This window comes from Podarcis muralis, chromosome 5 (assembly GCF_964188315.1).
Source record: "Podarcis muralis chromosome 5, rPodMur119.hap1.1, whole genome shotgun sequence".
NCBI lineage: Eukaryota > Metazoa > Chordata > Lepidosauria > Squamata > Lacertidae > Podarcis > Podarcis muralis.
In genome coordinates, this window is record NC_135659.1 from 2,773,232 (window position 1) to 2,791,253 (window position 18,022).

Here is an 18,022-nt window from a genome sequence, read left to right on the forward strand (position 1 = left end):
GTTGGGGATATTTAGCCTGGAAAAGAGGAGACTGAAGGAGATATAATAGCCATCTTCAAACATCTGAAGGACTGTCAAACAGAAGAGGAAGCATGCTTGTTTTCTCCTGCTCTTGAGGGCAGGACTCGAGGCAATGGCTTCAAGTTGCAAGAAAGGAGATTCCGACTAAACGTTCAGAAAAGCTTGCTGACAGTAAGAGGAGTTCAGCAGTGGAACAGACTCCCACGAGAGGTGGTGGACTCTCCTTCCTTGGAGGTTTAAGCAGAGGTTGGACGGCCATCTGTCCCGGGTGCTTTAGCTGAGATTCCGCCATTGCAGGGGGTTGGACTAGATGACTCTTCCAATTCTAAGATTCTATGGTTTTATGTACAAAAGTAAGAGCATGTGCTTGTCATGGGAGGTCCTTGTCATTATCCCCCTCCCTGAGGGGTTCAGAGGGTGGCAAAATGAAAACGGACCTTTTTGGTGATGACTTGCCTGACGTCATCATTACATGTCTGAGGTGCCAGACGAAAACAATCCTTTCACCCAGGTCTTTGGCCATTATATAGTCTATGGTCTGTTAAAGGGGTGGGGGCACCTTTTATTACGATTATTTCATTATCATAAACATAGCTTTGTCTATATTTTTATTTTTATGTCCTGTAAAATGTGTTTTTAATGTTATATAAAGAGGCCTGCTTCTTGGGAGAAAAGCAATGACAAACCTGGACAGCATCTTAAAAAGTAGAGACATCACCTTGCCAACAAAGGTCCGTATAGTTAAAGCCATGGTTTTCCCAGTAGTGATGTATGGAAGTGAGAGCTGGACCATAAAGAAGGCTGATCTCAGAAGAATTGATGCTTTTGAATTATGGTGCTGGAGGAGACTCTTGAGAGTCCCATGGACTGCAAGAAGATCAAACCTCTCCATTCTTAAGGAAATCAGCCCTGAGTGCTCACTGGAAGGACACATCGTGAAGCTGAGGCTCCAATACTTTGGCCACCTCATGAGAAAAGAAAACTCCCTGGAAAAGTCCCTGGTGTTGGGAAAGATGGAGGGCACAAGGAGAAGGGGACAACAGAGGACGAGATGGTTGGACAGTGTTCTTGAAGCTACCAACATGAGTTTGACCAAACTGTGGGAGGCAGTGGAAGACAGGAGTGCCTGGCGTGCTCTGGTCCAGGGGGTCACGAAGAGTCGGACACGACTAAATGACTAAACAACAACAAAAACAACTGGCCTGGGATCTTTTGATAAAGAGCAGTATATAAATCAAATAAATCATCATCACCTATTGCTCCATTCACACTCTGACCCTGCCAACCGCTGTCCTGCAACCCCCCAGGTAGTTGTCAATGAAGGTATGTGGAACTTGAGCTGTAAAAAGTTCCCCACCCCTGTATTAAAAAAAGTAATAAAGTGTATGGAACATCATTCAACCATTTCCCCACCTTAAGAGACCTCTGGCAAGTAGCATGTGAATATGCATAACTGAAGCTTCATGTATGGCAGCATACCTGTAGTACCAGCTGGGCAACTGGTGCACACCACCTCCTTGGTTTTGGGCACTATGGCACAGCTTGATCCCCCTGGACATGGACAGGGCTGGCAGTCGGAAGAGCTGCCTGTGGTTGCATCTCCATAATAGCCATCGCTGCACTTCTCACAGTGAGGACCTGCTGTGTTGTCCCTGCAGTCACAGGCTCCTGTTTCAGGTGGGAGAAAGAGGGCGGTTTATTCCCCAGGTCTATGCAGCCAGTGGGCAACTGCTTTACCAGAATCTCTCCTGGCCCAGACTAATTTCTCAGCACATGGCCTTTTCCGGAAACATGATGTGCTTAAGCTTTAGGGGGTGGACAAGGCACAGGGCTGGATTTATTTTTTCGCTTATGGCTTTGTCTTTCCATTGACCGCTTGCCATTCCAAGAACAGTATTATCAAGGGGGGGGGGGGGAGAGAACTGAAAAGTAAAACTAAATGAGGAAGAGGGGAATTTCCCCTGTGAACACTGTCAGGGTCCAGAAGAACTTTCAACTCTGGCTGCTTGGCTTAAATCTATGTAAAGTGCCACAGGCCTCAAATTAGAGACTGAGAAACTGATACAGGCACCTTGCCAGAAGAGGGAGCTACTGGCTTGTTCTTTGCTGTGATCAGGTACTACCAATGCACCTGGGAAAGCAGTTGTTGGGTGGCATGAAGACGTTCTCATAAGAGAACGTTCTCATAAGAACGTAAGAGCCTGTAAGTGTGTAAGGGCCTGGCTGCTGGATCAGGCCAAAGGGGACCCATCTAGCCCAGCTTCCTGTTCTCCCAGTGGCCAATCAGAAGCTTGCGTGAAGCCCACAAACAGCTCCTGGGTCCCCATGTGCAGTTCCTAGGAACCAACCTTCCAGGCTGGTGGGCATCGCTCCCTCTTGTGGGAGAAACTGCCATAGGACAACTACATGCTGTGTGAATAAGTACTTTTTTTCAATCTCAGGTCAACTGCCAATGCTATCAATTCAATGAGACTTCCTGGGCTAGCATCATATTCTAGGTCTAATGGCAAAGCTCAAAAATAAAAAGTTAAAACCCCAACACCATCTGCATCTGAGCACTCTCTCTTACCCGATTCAGGGTTGCACGTTTCACTGTGCCCATTGCAGAAGCAAGGCACACACGGACTATAGGGCCCAAGATTAGGGGTCTCCCTCCTGTAGCCCTGGGCACATCGTTCACAGAACTGCCCCAGGTATCCTGTGGGACACGTACAGCTCTCCACCCAAGTTGCTGGTGTTCCAGACCCAGGCCGTGCGCTCATAATAGTGACATCATCCAAATATCCAGCACCTGGAAAAAAAGATGTGGTTCATACATGCAAATGTGACTATCATTAACTATTAGAAGTGTAGAAGCTTAGAACAGCTTTGGAAGCAAAGAACCTGAATCCTGTCCAAGACAAAACACAAGTTCAAGATTTCCAGCTGTGGGCCTCACAGATGTGACCCTCTAGGTCAGTGTTTCCCAACCTTGGGCCTCCAGCTGTTTTTGAACTACAATTCCCATCATCCCTGACCACTGGTCTTGCTAGCTAGGGATGATGGGAGTTGTAGTCCAAAAACAGCTGGAGGCCCAAGGTTGGGAAACACTGCTCTAGGTGACCTTCTCCCTAAGGCCCTGGTCAGGACTCGTGTGGGATGAGAGTGAGGAGGGAAGGAACCAGCTCCATCCTTTCAACTTCCCCACCAGCAAATTCTGTGGCTACTTTCACCACACTTTTGACTCCTGTAGTTCCTTGGTTGTTTTACAAACCTTCCTATGAGGGATTAGAAATGACCGTAACTATTGGCAGCACTGTTGCACTAGGTGAATGTATGGTTTAAATGTCAACAAAATTATCTTCCATGTGTTTCTGCTTAGAAGATAGCATATAAATAGATCAAATTATTAGGTTTTGGTTTAAAAACAACCTTTCTAATTCATCCATGTCAAATTATACATTTTGTGTACTGCAAGGCTGGTTCTAGACCAGGCATAGGCAAACTCGGCCCTCCAGATGATTGGGGACTACAACTCCCATCATCCCTGACCACTGGTCCTGTTAGCTAGGGATGATGGGAGTTGTAGTCCCAAAACATCTAGAGAGCCGAGTTTGCCTATGCCTGTTCTAGACACATCAAAAAAGTGTTTCAGGAAAACACATTGTTAAATTTATTATGGGAAATCATGTTGGTGAAAGACAGGAAAGAACTTGTTTGCTACCAACTGCACCAGGGGCCAGGAACAAACACTCCATCCCACTTCCTCCTGCGCTCCCTGGACCAGTTCTGCCTCCTCTCCTCCTTTGTGTGAATTATCACTTTGCATGAGATGTGAAGCAAAGGTCCCTCATATCTACGCTTCACAAATCTGCTCAAAACCATAGCTTTTATACTCTAGTTCCTGATCTGCATGCAGGCACATGCAACATGAAACCACAGTTAATGCTGGCAAGTGGAACTGCTCCAGAGACGGCAGGAGGGAAGGTGCATCTCTGCGGCTGGCTCCTGATCTGCAAGTGCAGCTGCTCAGGGAAGCAGCCCTACATCTGCCCTGGGCCTCCATGTGATGCTGAGAGACCAAAGCAGGGAGATGCCTTTGCACAGCAGAGCTAACAGGCAAGCAGAGATGGCAACTTGCCATCCTTGTAAAAGCATGGGAGTGGGTAAAGAATGCAGCTTTCACTACCATAAAATGTATTTGCACACACCATTCCTTCGGCTTATATGGTCAGGAAAGAGCCCCCACAGCTACCGCCCCTTCGCAGATGGACTGGCTGATCTCTTGGCCCAGCCTAACTTTTTAATTCATCCTTTATAAACATTTGTTGTGAGAGCTCCCAGCAAAACTCTAGAGCTCCCCTAACTGGCTCGTTGCTGAAAGTCATGCCCTAGAAATTGCCCTTAGGAAGGGCTCTGCTTCATGTATAAAACAATTTTATGGGACTATATTTTGATGGAAGGATGTTTACATTTTGGGTAGCGAACTCTGGCTTCAGCCACAGCCCTAGGTGTCCCTGCATGTTTGCAATGAAAGGAATGTTAATTACACCACAATTTCCCTGCATTTCTCCCTCCCCCCTTTCAGCAATGCTATTCACCAAAGCATACATAACTTACCAATGCTTCTGCAAATTCCATACATTTTAGACATATTTAGCAGATGCTTTCTGCATTGTATCAGCCTAGCTTTACATTATGGGCAACTTCTGTCAGGTGGTTAATGAATACATAATTCAGAAAGTTCTGCAATTTACATGGGAAAGCAGGGAGGTGTTGGCAAAATCAAGATGACCTGTTAAATTCTCAGGAAAATGTCCTTTGCTGGTCAATGACAACAGCATTTGGACATTTATTATAAGTGCTCATTCAGCTCTTAGATTTACTGGAAAATGTTAAGAATTTTCCTCTGGCCCTCTTCTAAACTTAAACATTGCTGGAAAATATCCGCAATTTAGCAAATCTACAACATTTACCACCATCCAACAATAGTTGAATGATAATATTCCAGGGATGAGGAGCGTGTGTCCCATCAGATGCAGCTGGAATCAAACTCCCGCCCGCCCCAGTCAGCCTGCCCAGTTCTCAGGGGCGGTAGAAGCTGCAGCCCAACAAGATCTGGAAGGCTTGCAATTCCCCGTCTCTGGCCTATTTCCTCTCCTTCTTGATGCAAAGAGGCTAACGTGCTTGGCACCCATGCAGCCTGATCATCCAGCTACTGTGGCAACTTACTCCTCTCACTGTAGGTCCCACGGATCTTGATTGCAGTCAAGTTGTGCAGCAGCTTCTGGAACTCAAACGGGGTAAGAGAAGGTCTCCATGGATAATCTGCAGCTTCATGGAGTCTAACAGGGAAGAAACATGCATCACTTTTCAACCTCTAAAGCATTCACTTGTGAGATTAGTCATTCCCCTTCTACAGGACAACTCAAGAAACTGTGCAATGTTACTGTATTATTATTGGGGGGGGGGGCGCACTTGCCTCTACTCGGGGATTAGTGCAAAGGGTTAGGCACTTTTATTTGTTTCTTCCTTTCCATCCCACCAGGCTAAGAGCTTCTGGAGCAACTTCCCATTCTTTGCCCCCCCCCCCACCTGGCAGTGGCGTGCCAGCAGTGCTTGAAGGAGGTCACACTCACTCTAGCCTGCCCAGCCATCAGCTGGTTAGCCAAGATTTCCAGAGCCATTAACACCCAAAAGTCCCACACAGCAGCTGCCATGCAGCCCACTATCCCTCCACCATCCCATTCAAATAGGCACCACTGTCAAGTTGTAACAGCTATGTTTAAAAAGCTATTAGAGTGTGTAAAGGGTAAAGGGACCCCTGACCATTAGGCAGACTCTGGGGTTGCGGCGCTCATCTCGCTTTATTGGCCGAGGGAGCCGGCGTACAGCTTCCGGGTCATGTGGCCAGCATGACTAAGCCGCTTCTGGCGAACCAGAGCAGCACACGGAAACGCCGTTTACCTTCCCGCCAGAGCGGTACCTATTTATCTACTTGCACTCTGATGTGCTTTTGAACTGCTAGGTTGGCAGGAGCTGGGACTGAGCAACAGGAGCTCACCCCGTTGCGGGGATTTGAACTGCCGACCTTCTGATCGGCAAGCCCTAGCACAGCAAATGGTTCAACCTGAGGGGGAACGATGCACACAAGACAGGTCTATTTTGCATGCTTTGTTCCAGTTGCGTTTTTAAGATTACATTGGCAGTGAAGAGAAAGAAAGGTGGCAGCCCTGAAGAGCTGGGAACAAAATAAATAGGACAAGAAGCTATCCACATTGAGACAGTCAGAGAAGGTGGTCTGAAGCCACAGGGGGCTGGTTCTGTTGAATCAAAGCTGGGTCTAAAACATACCCATAAGCTGCCCTGAGCTATTCAGAGGAAGGACAGGAAAAACAACAAATCAATACAGGATGAAGCTATAATGTTTTTAAGAATGTTTTTAGAGTACAGTCTGAATTAGCCTTTTATTAATAGCTATGTGGGATAAAACACTCAGTCCATTTTAAGCTGAAAATATGAATGTGTGTCCTCAAACAAAATTTAGACATGATCCCACAAAAAGTGAAGCAAGCACCTGCGGACACACTGGTTGAAAGGGAAAAGTTGGGTGCACTCTTAACTCTCCCCAATTAATATTAAGAGGACTTCAAAAGTGCTCAACTCTGGCTGGATCATAACCTCTCCTTTCCCCCCCAAAATCAGAGCTTCACACTTTTTAGCCTCGAAAGCGTAGCTCTCTTAAGTGATGCTGCCATATTGTTTGGGCTACAAACATCAGACAATTGGTTAGAGTAATCAGTTAAAAATCTACTGCATAATTAAATTGGCAGCAGACATTTTTAAAGTAGCATTATTTTTAATACAAATTACTTTTTAAAAAACGCTGCATAGAGCTGTATTAAAAGAGGTATTCTTCATCCACTCAGATACAAGGAAAACCCCCCTCTTAATATGCAGGATACTGCCTGCCAAGTGGCATTGGGAATAAACATGCCTACATCTAGAATGGAGACATGCATGCACAGTAATTATGAGCCAACTTCAAATTGTTGAAAAAAAAAACCACAATCTCATTGTTCCCAGAGTTTTTGCAGGCGGCTTTTATCAATGATTCAAGCTAAGTAATTCATAGCTGGCCACAGCTAGAATTCCAATCCGAAACTGCACTCTCTTTAAAGAAACATTTTGTGCTGCGTTAGATTCTGGTTAAAGCCATTTGCTGCTCCTTCAATCAACCTTGAACTTCCCCAGATTAGAAAAACACATGCCCTCACCTGAAGGCATACTTCAGGGTGCTCTCACTGGGATAGGAGTTGCCTTGAGCAATCAGAGGTACGGAGACTCTCAGGCCAGCACCTTCAAGCACTATGTCCTCCGCAGAAAGGCGTGTGTCCCGCCTATCGACCCGAAAAGAGAATGTCACGTTTTGGCCGTAACTCAAGATTTGATTCCCAAGGAACTTGCCTGAAAGGGAAGCAACAAAGTCCACATCCAAGGAATGGTAAAGGCAGGGAGTTTAGTTGTAAATATTAGCACGCTACCGGTCCATGCAAATAACCATGCCACTCTTGTTATATACCTGGAGCAATGAAGTAGATGGGAAAGGGAGTTTCTGAGATCACAGATATTTCTTGAGTCTCACTAATCCACTGAACTGAGATTTCAGAGCCATCTCGCTGTTCTGCATGCCAGTCCTCCTCTCCTGAAAGCCACAAAAAGAAACTGGAACTTAAGCACTGCCAAACTAATTTGCTGCATAGCCTGTGCTTTTCTTGATGTAACCTTATCATTTTATAATTTAATTTAATTTATATTTTCTGCAACACAAACCATGTTCTACTGCAGTGCAGCTGGAATCAGGCAGCAGTCTCTATCTTGTGAAAAGAAAATGTTAAAGCTTTTAAGGTATAGGGCAGGAGTTGTTCAAGTTAGATTGAAACTTGCACTTACCATACTGAAAGCTGGAGGTAATTCGGTAGATGCTGTATCCAACAGCATTGGTACAGACAGATGAGTGCCCAAAACAAAAGCAGGGAGTGCATCCCCTTGGGTTGGCGGGATCCAGGTTAAAAAAGCCAGGTTTACACCTAAAATAAAGTAAAAAACCACTAAGCACTTCTAATCCATCTCCCACATTGATCTTCTGCCTTCACATCTTTAAGAGTTTCATTTAACTGGGCCACAGAGCTGCATCCACAATATTTCTTATAGTCAAGCTAGACCACTTTGTGGCAGAACTTCACACTAAATCTGAGGAAGTCTTCCATTCTGGTAAAATAACAGCCAGCATCCTGAAAAAGTATTGCTAGAGATTGTCTTTCTTCTGTGGTGCAGCAGACAGATGCTGGTCTTTGACCCGGAAAAGCTGGACTCTAATCCCTACTCAGAACCATTCCTCACTTTATACGGCAATTGTTACTTCCATGGCTATATCCATGTTCTGGTGGAGAGCTGAGACCCAACCTCTGCACATGGGGGTGTCTAAAGACATGCACCTGTCATAGATAATCAAATTCACCCTGTGCTTTTGCTAGAATAACAACAGCGCGTTCCACACAAATGTTACTGAGCCCTAAAGGGCTTGTTCTCACTAACAGCAGAAGAACTGCTGCAAGTTGAAAAGGAAAAAGAAAGCCACTACTGCCAAGTGGATCTCTACATATTTAATTCTCAATTGGCAAAATGGCCTCATTTCAGTGGCCCAAATTTCTCTTCCATCTCCCCAACAAAAACTGAGCCTAACATTCTCAAGTGAAATCTTTTCACTCAATCCTAGCACAGGTGCCAATTTATTACCCCACCTGCTCTTTGTGAGAAACAGACTGAAACGTCAGGAGCTGCTCCCAACCATCAGATTCATTAGGAAGTCTTTCAAAAAGCAGCCATCTCTCAGCTTTAAAAAAAGGGAGAGCCTAAAAAAGTTCACACAGAAGCATAATATTGCTTACTTTAACTCGCCTGTGGAAACAACTCAGAGGCTATTAAGAAAAAAAAAAAGGATAACAACAAGAACATTGAAAGATGGGACTGGTGAACACTAAAAGCAGCAGAAATATGAGATGATTGGACCCTTACTGAACTCGAAGCATGGGAACCCCCAACAAAAATTTATAATTTGGCAAAATATTTGGACTTTATGATATGTATTGGTATAATTTGGAATAATTAATGTGATATGATTGGATTGTTAAATGGAAAACTTAATAAAAAATATTTTTAAAAAAACCAAAAAGCAGCTGTCTCTCAAGCCTGATTTTCATCATGGATTTTTTGTAAGGATAAAAAAGGGATCATCCCTCTTGTACACTTCTCCGAGCCCTACAAAGGGCAGAAAGGCAAAGCGCAGCAAATGGGTCAAATCCCACATTCAAAATCCTGTGGCGCAATGCAACCCCCCTACCTTTCACAGTTGAAGCCCTCAGCGTTGTCTCTGCAGGTACAACGCCCCGTGTCCATGTTGCACTCGTCCATACTGCCAGCAGGATTGCAAGAACACCGCCTGGAAGAGAAGCAAAGAAGTCCAGTCAGAGCACTGAGGAGAAGGAGGAAACCAAGTTTCCAGGCCGTATATCAGGAAGGGGACCTGAGGCCCTGCAGATATGGATGGGCCACAACTCTCACCAGCCCCCAGCCATCACGGCCAGTGGTCAGGAATGATGAGAGCTGCAGCCCAGCAACATCAGGACATTCTCTGTCACAGCCACTACTTTCATCTATATATTGATCTAGGGTCAGTCAACTTTTACCTGCAACCGGCCTCTGTGAGAGAGTGGAAGCCGGGCTGACATCTGTCACATTTGTCGCCCATCACACCAGGCTTACAACTGCACCGCCCATAGTTGTCACACTGAGTGCTGAGGGAACCTGTGTGTACAAAATGAGATCAAGGTACTATTAAAAAGCAAATCAACACAAAAACTGCACTATTTGTTCTTCAAACTAGGCCCTTAAATAGGGAGGGGCCAGAATCCTAGAATAGGCAAAGGCAATCACAATAGCATATCATTTCTATAGTCCCTCCACCCCAGACTAAAACAATGTTATCTAGATGAAGTAATCTGAAGTAAAATATGCAACATGTGTTAACCATCTAAAGGTTTCCAACCTACACACTCAAATCAGGACTTATCCTATATTGAAGCTGCAATCATCCATAATTTAATACTTGGCAGTTATATGGTGTATGTGTTCCCACCCACCCACCCACCCACCAAGTGGTGCATATACTTAGACAAGAACAATCTTTTGCTCCAATACAATGTAAAACAAACTATTTTGATTCTTGTTGGCACAGCTCAGAATAGGCTAAGCCCATGCACACAAAAATCCTGAACATTCTGTGAGGCAAAAGAGCATGAACTGCGCTGCTAGTTATTTAGTTATATGGTGTTTTTGAGAAGTTCAATATCCAGCTGTCTGTCCACTACAATTGAGGGAGTTTAAAAAGCAGCTTATGATTTGCTTGTCAATTGTAGGAAGCAGCAGACTCCCCCCCCCCCCCGCTCTCTTTTGCTGATCTGAGTTATAACCTGGGCTTTGTGTACATAATTTCTTTTATTTAAAAGCAGTGTTATCATATCTCTCTATGGGCTGCGGGTTGTAGAACGTTCAGCTTCTACATAAATCAGACCAGCAAAGCCACAAGACCCTGGTGTCCTATTAAATACATAAAGCAAAAGTCTAGCTTTCACTGAGGTGGCAACTTGAGTCTGGACTGCAGCACTTCCAGTGGCAGGTGGGGTTTGAGTGATGAAATGCTCCATGAATAAGATTCCTCAAATAAAGGACGGCAGATGGCAGGAAGAAGAATTCTAGCACAGCCCTTTTCCTTTAAGGTGGTCCTTGTCTATTGGCAGAGACTGTTTCTGTACAGAGGTGTGTTCTGTCAAAGAGCTTCCGCCTGGGCTCTGACGCAGCGCAGACTCAGATATCCTGGGCCACCGGCAGCCAGACCAAATGCCACCAGACTCAACAATCTAAAAAGCTTTCACAGAAGACTTGGCAGTCCCCCCTCTGCCCCAAAGGCGAGGAGAGATGCCCACTCTCAGACCTCACCTGGAAGGTCATTCCATAACTGCAGAGCACACTGGCTTCACCCCCAACCATTTTAAGTTCCTATACTGAAGGAATACAGAACCCAACGATATAGGCTTTGGGGTTTCATAAGCAAGAGGCTTTATCTGAAATAATATAGGTCACAATCCATTAAAGCACGGATCAACAACCAGCTTCCCACGAAGCCCACTTCAATAACACACTCTAAATAATCCTGCTGGCAAGTTCTCTTGAAGCATATGCTGTGTCTCCACATATCTTTTCCCTCTAGATTGGTGACTGGCAGCACAGGAAGCAGGCTAGCTGCTGCCTCTTACATTAAAGCAGAGGTCGGCAACCTAAGGCACATGGGCCAAAAGCGGCCCATGAGGGTCACTTAACTGGCCCATGAGCCGCCCCTGAACTGAGCTGCCCGCTCAGCGAGTCCCTGCGCACCACGCTAAACCGGCACAGTGCGGCGTGGGGACTCTCTCCCGTGGCTCCGGAAATCACTTCTGTGCATGCCCAGATGCCGGAAATCGCTTCTGTGCAGGCGCACTTTTCAGCGTCTGGACATGTGCAGGAGTGATTTCCGGCACCACGGACATGCGCAGACATGATTTCCGGTGTCGCGCTGCGCAGGCCCGGCCCATGGAGGATCTCCGTGGGAGTGATCCAGCCCATGCCCGGTGAGCCTTGCTGACCCCTGCATTAAAGGCTTTGAATGGCAAGGCATTTAACTTCCAAACTAGGATGCACTGAGATCATTTGTGTTGTTTTTCAGTGGGTCAAGTATCAGTACTTTAAAGAGGCAAGGATGACATTAAAAAGCTAACTTCTCATTGGCATTGCAAGAGGTTACTTCATTTTTAGGCTAGAAAAGGATTGACACAAAAAAACCCATTAAGAGGATTAAAACAAAACAGATTGATTTAGCAACAAGAAGCTCACAAAGACCTTTACCATATACAGTCAACAGTCTTCCTTCAAGCCAGCAATTATTTAGGAACAATTACTCAGGCAAAAATGCCATCTTAAATCAACACACACACACACTTTAAATATACACTGGCTGCCTGTTGTGTCATGGAATATACTACAAGGTTTTAATGCTCCTTATCAGGCCTTCTAAATTTGCCGTTGACTGAAAAACCAGTCTTCATTGTTGCAACCCCACTTGGCATTTACACTTGGCACAATAGCAAAAGTCTGATCACAGCATTAGCCTGACAGAGAAACACATAAACACAGCTCAGATCAGTGCCTGAGTTGGACACCTCAGCTATATTACATTCTGTACAGATTTTATTGAATATGTGAATCTGGATAACCACTGTTTAACATTTTGAACACTATTCTACTAATGCCCAAGTACAGATCTCTGTTCACACATCATCCGTTCTAGAACCACAGAACTGTAGAGTTGGAAGGGGCCATGAGGGTCATCTAGCCCATTCCCCTGCAATGCAGGGATTTGTTGCCCAACACAGGGCTCAAACTTGCAACCCTGAGATTAAGAGTCTCATGCTCTACCAGCTGAGCTGTGACCAAGAAAGAGAATTCAAGGCACACCAGAAGAGGGTTAACCTCATCAGTCACGCCAGATAACTTGAATCACTAGGCGCAGCAAGAAGGCTTAACTCTCCACTCCTGTTGGAAGAAGCACTTGGGGACATCACTGCCTCTTCCATAATGGGCCCCTCCAGCGCTGATCTTGGGTGGCCATGCCCCATGGCCCCTTCCACATGATCCCTGCAAGAGGCAGTCTCTTCTCCATCTCACATACATCCCACCCATTAGGACTACAACCATTTTGGTCGGCCCCCTGCCTTTTAAAAACTAAAGCTGATTTAAGAGTTGACTTCACACAAAATGTTATTCTAGTTGTTATAATTTAAACCCACAAAGCATGCCAAGAACTCTCTCCCTTTGGAAGCTTAACAACTGAAAAACCCAAGAGATTCATCATCTCTGCCACTCACCCACAGGGTTGCAGTTACACGGCAGGCACGCTTCCTCACTCCCAAGGCGGTAGAAATTCTCCCGACATCTCTCGCAGTTTGGTCCGTCAGTATTACCAAAGCAGCTTGTGCAGTGGCCACCGTGGCCCGTGGAGCGGTAGAGCTCAGGGTCAAAGTAGCACTCCTGTGACCGGCCATTGCAGTTACAAGCTAGAGGTAAGGAACAAACATGTGCTTGTTTAGTAGGCCACTAAGCACATCTCCCTGCTAAACCCTTTTCCATCTGCCCAACCCTCCAGGCAACAAATCCAGAAGTAAACGCTACCAAGTCTATAAAGTTGTAAAAGAAGGTGCTCAGTCCAAAAGAAAAATGCAGAAACACCAAATGGCTCAGAATGAAAAGAGGTTGGGGAGAAGTAAAGAGATGAGAAAATTAAGCATTTGTTTCTACCTGTTTGGAGATGATGCAGCAAGAGTTTGGGACCTCAGATAACATTCCAGGTTTACCATACAGAATATAAAAGCTCAACAAGTTCAGTGATTTTCAGAAAGCTAGTTCACTGTGGTTTCCATCCTATTAGTTTAGGGGGACACCAAAGGTAGCAGAGGCTGAGATGGTTGGTGAAGCTTCTGAACTGGAGCAAAAAATCCCATAGGTTGGGATGTAGTAGAGCTCAGTTTCCTGCTGTTCTGGTTTTTTTTAAAAAAAGAACACCAAGCCATACAGTGGTACCTCAGGTTACATACACCTCAGGTTACAGACTCCACTAACCCAGAAATAGTACCACAGGTTAAGAACTTTGCTTCAGGATGAGAACAGAAATCGGGCTCTGGCGGCGCAGCAGCAGTGGGAGGCCCCATTAGCTAAAGTGGTGCTTCAGGTTAAGAACAGTTTCAGGTTAAGAACGGACCTCTGGAATGAATTAAGTTCTTAACCCGAGGTACCACTGTATTTTGAACTAAAAAAGAAATAACGGCCAGCAACATGGGCTCTATTCTTCAATTCCCATGTAAGCTAGAACACAGGCAACATGCTCTTTTACACACACAAACACACACACGGAGTGCTCTGCTTATGAACTTCGTGCTACGCAGACCCATTTCTGGTGCACAAGTCAAGGCAGGTGGGAACGTCAGGAGAGAAATCTGCTAAGGTTCGTACACTGTGTTACAGACCCCCTTTTGCCTGGGTCTTGGCGTACATGAGGGAAACAGCTAGAGTGACTAAGGGTGCGGGTGGGGCAATTCCTTAGACTTGGGGGCGGGGGGAAGGGGCCCAAATGGAAAGCCAGGGTTGAGCTCCCAGGCCCCTAGCTGCCAATCCACAGAGCAGAGTCAAGCTGACACACCCTTCCTGCACCTGCAGTGATCCTCACTTCAGCAGCATTGGGGTAAACCCCCCCCCCAAGTCAGAGGAACCGCAGGGAGCTGCATAGGAACCATGTTGCAAACCAGAATAGCGCTATCCTTATGGTTCACCTGCTCTTGCCCCAGGAGGTGGAGGCAATTAGCCCTTGTCCATGAGCATGCCTTCCCCACCCCCTCACCCCAAAGGGCTGGAGTCGCGATATGTTGCTGAGTGTACTAGATTTTCCACCCGGCTGTCTCTCCAGCTGTGCCACAGTTTCTAGCCTTCCCACAGCCCTCCCACACAGTTTACACTGCTCTCTGGCATGCAAACTGCAGGGAAAGATAGCAGCGAGACCAGCCTGCCCCAGCTGCATCCTGTGTGTCTGTGCATGTGAATGAGAGAGAACAAACTTTCTGCTTTCCTTAGCACAGACAGGCCTAATTGCTCATGTCTAGGACATGGAGCAGAACAAGAGCCCATCAGACACCAGTTTCGTCAGGCTTTCAACTCAAGTCACAGACTCACATATACAGCTGGGAACTTTCAGCAAACATATGAAGCAAGTTAAGAAGAAATGTTGTCTTCCCTCTCCATGCAGTAAGCTAGCGATTCTAATGCTGCAGGCCAGAGCACACTAGCGTGCAATGAAGCAGGCTAAACTGTGCCTTCAAAAATTAAGACATTGTGTTGGGTGCTCACCAGAGTGCAGAGTCCCCATGCAGCACAGATGCTATACCCCACCCGTCAAATGTATGGGAAGGAATAAAGAAGCACCATACAGCCTGTGCTACAGCTAAGAAGCGTGGGGGAATTCCAGAAGCATCACCATAACTCAAAAAGTGCAGGCCCATCGCAGACTGTCTGGGCAGAGGGAAATGCAAGATGCTGCAAGGCAATTATTATCTGTAGTTACAGGGAGTATGCCTTCTCACAGACATTTTAAATTCTTATAGCAAAATGTTTCAACATTCACATTCTTTGGTTCCTCTGATAGATAGAAGGCTGTTTCCAAGCGGGCAGTTTTAGGGTGTGCACAGAAGGCCTTCATTTTGCTGAAGTGAAGGCACACTGCTTGTATCCTCTGGGTTGAGGCCATGCAGTGCTGAGGCGTCCACTGTGTGCATCCAAAAGTTCTGCCTTCTTGCTAACATGGTTGGATCTGCCGGCACCTCTGTACCAATTATTAAGTCCGACAAGGCGCTCAGAAATAAAGTGTATGGCAACAGGTTGCTCCACCTTTTTTTTTTTGGTCAAAATCACTGATTTGTGGTTTCTAAAATGTGTGCATAGGTTGGTTGTAATTTCTTTGCATTCAATGATATAAATTATTTTGCATGATCTGCAGGTGATGTTCTGTTTGAAGTGATATGTTCTACCTGTCCTGGTGCTTTGAAGGTAGCTATATCTATGGAATACGCACAGGTGATACAGCACTTAGATTACAAGGATAAGACCCAGGATTGCTTACGTAAAGCTCTCACTAACAGTTTGTGTAGAATGGAAGGCTGGCAAACTGCAGTAACAGGAGGCTTGCTGATAGCAAACTCTGAATGGTTTGCTAAATCTAACAACAAGTAGCTTTCTCTGATTGCCAAGTGATAGCTAGAAGATGGTGGGTGGAGGTCTCCCACACGTGGGATATGTTGCTCTTTGTCAGGTGGCCCCTCACTTTGATGGAGGTGCTTTTCTCTAGGCAGGATGGGAGCCCAATGGATGTCGCAATCAACATGTGGAGGATATTCTTTTTTGCAGGAGACATTGTTTATTTTCAGTGATCCTTTGGTGTTTTATCTTTGTTGCAAATGCATTTGATTCTAAGAGCCGGTCTGTAAACAATTCTTTATATGTTTTGGATGTCTGGATTTCCAGCACAGATGCGTGTGAGCATCACTGGCTTATGTTGTAAAGACTGGTGACTATTTTGTTATTTCAACAGTGAGGAGAACATTCTATCCAATGACACAGTGAGAAACGCACAGCTCAGTGATGTGCTGCCCACTATGGAAGGGGATGGGGAACTTGATATGAGGCTGCTCTTCTTATAACATGCACTTATATCCAAAGATAGGACTCTGGGGGTCATTTGAGAGTCTTCACTTGAGTTTCAGCTAAATTCATGGTGCTGGATCATACCTTGAAGGAACGAGGGTTCCAGGGAAATAATTTTCACAAACATTTCTCAGTTTCTTCAGGAGAGATCATTTGCATCTATAATCAGAACTCTATTGTACTGCAAACCTGTGTCCATTTGAAAAATCTCTGAAGGCCAGAAATACTTTGCAACTCCAGAAGCAAGAAGATATAGCAAGTATCAGATCAAGCAATTAAAATAAACTGCTTTTATCAATACTTTTCTCCTCTTTTTTTAAAAAAACACCTCTTTCTATGATCACTTAAACTGATTCCCAAGGTTGTCACAAAACAACTAACAATTGCACACAGAAGTTTTTAGACAGTTGCCTTACAACAGTTTCCCCCTGCTTCACTGTCATCCTATTCTACTGTACATTCCAGACAGAAGATAAATCTGCCGGCCACACCCTGCAGTCCTCCTAAACACCACCCGGGTACCATATGTAAGCACTTTTCCCACAAGAAAAGCAGTCACTATGGAAACAACTGTAAGGTGCCTTGCCCAGAATAAAGCCCTGGGCACCAGGTTCATTCTGATGGACACATCTCACACAGACGGTTTCTTGATGCACCTAACCCACTCTACGTCTAGGGTATTTTTTAAGCCTGAGGGTTACAGCAGTTTCTAAGAAGACAGCAGTCCCTTGTACTGGTTTAAGCTCAAGTCCCATGACCTTTCTCCCCATCAGAACTTTGCACCCAGAATGAAAGACAAGAAATCCAAATTTTCTCCCTTTTCTCCCCCTAAGGTTTGGGGTTTTTCCCTTTCAAAAAAGAAAGGACTGCCTGCATATCACAAACCCCACAGTAACTCAGAAAAACACTAGGTCTTGGGTCGCATCCAGAATAGAGTTCCCAGATTATTATTATTATTATTTGTTTAAACAACCCAACCACCAAACTTTCTAGTACTAATGGCTACAATGATGTGCTTTAAACTGTATGTGGACAACACCTGGGGGAAGTCTCAAAAGCCAAAGGGATTGCTGAACAGGATTTCTACTAGTTAGAGGGCAAGGCTTCTGTGGGGTTGGGCTGGGTGACCCTTGGGGTTTGCTTCCACCTCTACAATTCTATGATCCTTGGCCTCTTCCCAGGACTAGGAGAAGAGGAGCAATGTATGCAAAGGGAGAGTCCTGCATATCAGCTTGTATATTTCATGCATATTATAGAATTCCTTTCTTGTGACTGCGGAATCTGGGTCATCCTGGCACAGATTATCTATTTATGTTCATCTGCGGCGTAGAACACAATTCCTGGTGATAATTAGTTAAGTCCAGAGGACTATGCTGAATCAACAATGCATAAATGAAAAATACATTTTTTATCTTGCAGTTGGGTAAATAGATCGGTGTGCCAACAATAAGCACAGATAACAAGCTGTACAGCACCTAGTGTGGTCTGAATCTTGAGATACGAGACAAAGAATTACCCAACACTCTGCAGGTTCCAAGGCATTTCTACCACACAACGCACGCCAACTGATAAGAGGAAACAAAGACGTTTGAGGTAGGGTTTAAAATAAGCCAAGCTCCTGAAT

At 45.3% G+C, this 18,022-nt stretch overlaps 1 protein-coding gene across 1 annotated transcript in view; it reads right to left on the reverse strand.

Moving 5' to 3' along the window:
* The window catches only part of LAMC1 (laminin subunit gamma 1), a 123,541-nt gene that overhangs the window by 26,598 nt on the left and 78,921 nt on the right, over nt 1–18,022 (reverse strand). Inside the window, exons 5-13 of the mRNA XM_028732225.2 lie at nt 13,020–13,208; nt 9,750–9,867; nt 9,404–9,502; nt 7,954–8,090; nt 7,583–7,705; nt 7,278–7,467; nt 5,233–5,345; nt 2,591–2,812; nt 1,501–1,689 (exon numbers count right to left, since the gene is read on the reverse strand). Of these exons, the coding sequence (XP_028588058.2) occupies nt 1,501–1,689; nt 2,591–2,812; nt 5,233–5,345; nt 7,278–7,467; nt 7,583–7,705; nt 7,954–8,090; nt 9,404–9,502; nt 9,750–9,867; nt 13,020–13,208 (1,380 nt within the window). The remainder of the gene's footprint in view (nt 1–1,500; nt 1,690–2,590; nt 2,813–5,232; nt 5,346–7,277; nt 7,468–7,582; nt 7,706–7,953; nt 8,091–9,403; nt 9,503–9,749; nt 9,868–13,019; nt 13,209–18,022) is intronic.